At 31.6% G+C, this 3170-nt stretch overlaps 1 protein-coding gene across 6 annotated transcripts in view; it reads left to right on the top strand.

The window, feature by feature from the left end:
* Positions 1-3170, top strand: part of DGKB (diacylglycerol kinase beta) — a 331647-nt gene that overhangs the window by 56348 nt on the left and 272129 nt on the right. For all 6 annotated transcript variants that reach the window (XM_010712729.3, XM_031553913.1, XM_010712725.3 and 3 more), the window contains exon 3: positions 963-1039. In XM_010712729.3, coding sequence (XP_010711031.1) covers positions 963-1039 — 77 coding nt within the window. The remainder of the gene's footprint in view (positions 1-962; positions 1040-3170) is intronic.

Here is a 3170-nt window from a genome sequence, read left to right as displayed (position 1 = left end):
TGTTCTTACTTCCCAGTTTTTGTTTTTCTCTCTCCACTCAATATTTGCTGTGGAAATAACTATTCTGCTGTTATGTATACTCGTTTTCATCTTTAATGCGTCTGCTAGTTCATGACCTATTCCAATGTTATGCTCATTATGCACATTTGACCATAATGCATTTCAAAGACAGAATTGAGTTACATCTATTTTTCTTGTATTCCAAGATATTTAGAATGGAAAAGATGGTTATATGTTAAGTGAATGTGAATTCAAAGGATTTATTTATTGACAGCTTATTGAAATAACTGTGTTGTTCTTTTGTAAGTAGAAATTTTTTAACAACGAGAGCAGAAATTCTGAACTGCTGTGATGTAGCATGATTCTGTTAGTCAGTAACCAAAGTTATTCTGACTGACAGTTGTTAAAGTATCTTGAAGGTCTGCAAAAGATGTAACGTTTGTTTTCTGTGATGAGTCTGCAGAAAAACATATTTCTTCCAAATATGGCATGTGTATTATATATATAAATATATGTATAGACAGATTGTCTGGCTCTATTAGTTTCTGTACTCACTGGCACCTATGCCAGAAGTGATTTAGTAGCACTGTTAGGAATGAACCTGCTTGGTAGATGACTCATGTTTCAGGGACAAGAAAAGGAACTTGAAATAGTCCTTGCAGGCAACTACTTGAGAAATATGCTGCTAACAACAGTTAAAAATTGGAGTAAAGAATGTTTGTTTCTTAGCTTTCTGTGTTTACTTACCATTTTTTACCATTTGTTAAGAGGGTACAGTATGTTCTCATTTTCTTTATGCCTATAGCTCTTATACAGCTAGAGAAAATTTGTGATGCACAAATTTTTGAGAATTTTTGAGAAAAGCTATTAGTGGGTGTTTTTTGTGTTCCTTTAATTACAGTTCACATTATGTAAATCAGTTTTCTGTATTTTAATTTTCTCTCTTTTCATTCTTCATCTAGATTCCACTAAGAAAATTAAGGATGTCTTAGAAGAGTTCCATGGCAGTGGTGTGTTAGCAAAATATAATCCTGAAGGGGTAACTTGTCTTCTTTCTTCAATAATTGGGAGTGGTGGGAAAAGTGTTAACAAATGTTTAAAGGATTTAAAATAGAAGTATTTTTATAAATCAGTCGTTTGAGGGTAATTGAATCTGTTTGGAAATAAAAATGTGAATGTTTTTATAAAACTAAAAGTTTATAAACATCACAGTAGACACATCTGCTTAGTAATCTTGATAAACAATGTAATAACTAAAACCAAAAAACAGTTAAAAATAAACCCCATAATCATAAAGGTTAATATGCTTTCTAATTCTTTTTGATGGCTAGAGATGTTAAGAATATTATCAAATCTTAGATAAGTAAAGTCTGCAAAGATATTTTTTAAAACTTGTTTTTCTTACATCGTTTCTAGTTGTGGGCTCCCCTTTGGGGTAATTTCTTTTTTTCTGATATTATGAAACAAAGAATTCAATTGAATGTGTGTGGGTATTGCCTCACTACTAAAGAAAACACTGTTTTGGATGTTAAAAAAAAAAAGAACAAAACAACAGAATGTTTCATTTTGCAATCCCCAATTGCAATTTTTATTTGTTTAGCACATCCTAAAAATGTGATTGAAAATGTAGCTAAATAAAACCCTGTTTCATGAGTGTTTTAAAATAGGTTTGTATTGTATGGAATTCAGAATAGAAAAATGTACTAACCATTATAAGCATGACTTGTACCTATGTTTCAGCACGCAGTTGTTGTTAAGTAAGGCAGTTATAACCAATTAAATATTGGAATATTATTTTATACTTTGAACGTAACAAAATGTAGCATTGGTCATTTGAATCACTTTCTGAAGAAAATATTTTGTGTTTTGGTAAAGCAGTATGAGTTGATTTTGTAGTTAACATCTTAAATCTTCATTATTTTATTTACATACATTATACATTATAAAATGGTGGGAACATTTTGACCATTTGATTTAGTCTTCAATGTGGCATAGGCTGTAGAACCACCTTCAATTGATTCATATTAGAATGTAGACATATTAGAAAAAGTTTATATGATTGATTTTCAAAATCAAGCATTTGTTCTTTTTTTACTTTTAATTTCTGTTGCTTTCTTTGTGCTGTGAATGTATGTGGTAAAATCTATTAAATCTATTGTTCTATTGTTTTTGAAATCTTCACTTCTTTCATTATACAGTGGTTTCAATTCTGTGAAGTGTAACCTTTTAAAGCGTAAAGTATTTGGGTGGGAATATGGAAGGGGAAGAGGGAATGCAAATCAAAAAACTTGCTGTGGCACCGCTGATCTCAGCAGGGATCAAGGTATTGGCTGCTACTAGACAGTGTTGGTCCCATGCTAAGCCCAATGGCTTTTTCACTTTTCTGTGTAGTGCTTTGATTTCAGAGAGTGCAACAAAATGAGAAAAAAAGATAGAAAATGGGTATTTTGGATCTAGTAGGATTTATTAGTTCAGATTTCATGTCATCAGCTGCTGAACTGCAAGAAGAGTGACTAAAATTTCTTCTGCAGCTGGGTGAATATAGTCAGACAGAACTGCCTTTTCCCAGGTGTTTCTGTGTTTTTGACATCTCTTAAATCTACTATATGGATAAGCCCTGTAGTAGAAGACTTGAGAGTTGATTCTGTCTGGTCAGATGAGAACTCCTTGTGCTGCATGTATTATTTAAACTATGCAATTTTGATCTCTAAATTAAAAAGAAGAAAAAAAGAAGAACTCACCCCTACATTATTTTAGTAGATATGATATGACAAAAAAAAAGGTAATGGTCTAGCAGAAATAAGTCAGTTTAGCTTTTCTCTTTCACATATTGTAGATAACGCTTTAAACTTCTAAGAATCCTGTTTTGTTCTTGTGTTTTGTAGAGGAGAGCTTCATGCTTCCTTTTTAGCTCTTTGTTTTCTAGATCCTTGTCTCATAAAAGTTTTAAGTATTTTTCCAATCTTGTCAATATCCTACAAAAAGGTGGTGCCACTTTTATACTAATAAGCACGGAACATAGAGGTATGGCAGTTTTTGCAATGTGGCATATTTATGTACTTTAGAAGAAGTCTTAAGTTTTTAAAAACTTCTTCCTGCTTAAAGGATTGAGGATTTTATTCCACTCTGTTGCTTCTTTACTGCAGATTTTTTTTGTTTTTTTTTTTTTG

The sequence above is a fragment of the Meleagris gallopavo genome, chromosome 6, assembly GCF_000146605.3.
Source record: "Meleagris gallopavo isolate NT-WF06-2002-E0010 breed Aviagen turkey brand Nicholas breeding stock chromosome 6, Turkey_5.1, whole genome shotgun sequence".
NCBI classification, from domain to species: Eukaryota; Metazoa; Chordata; class Aves; order Galliformes; family Phasianidae; genus Meleagris; species Meleagris gallopavo.
Note: the sequence above shows the minus strand (reverse complement) of the source record. Positions and strands in the feature narration are given on the sequence as shown.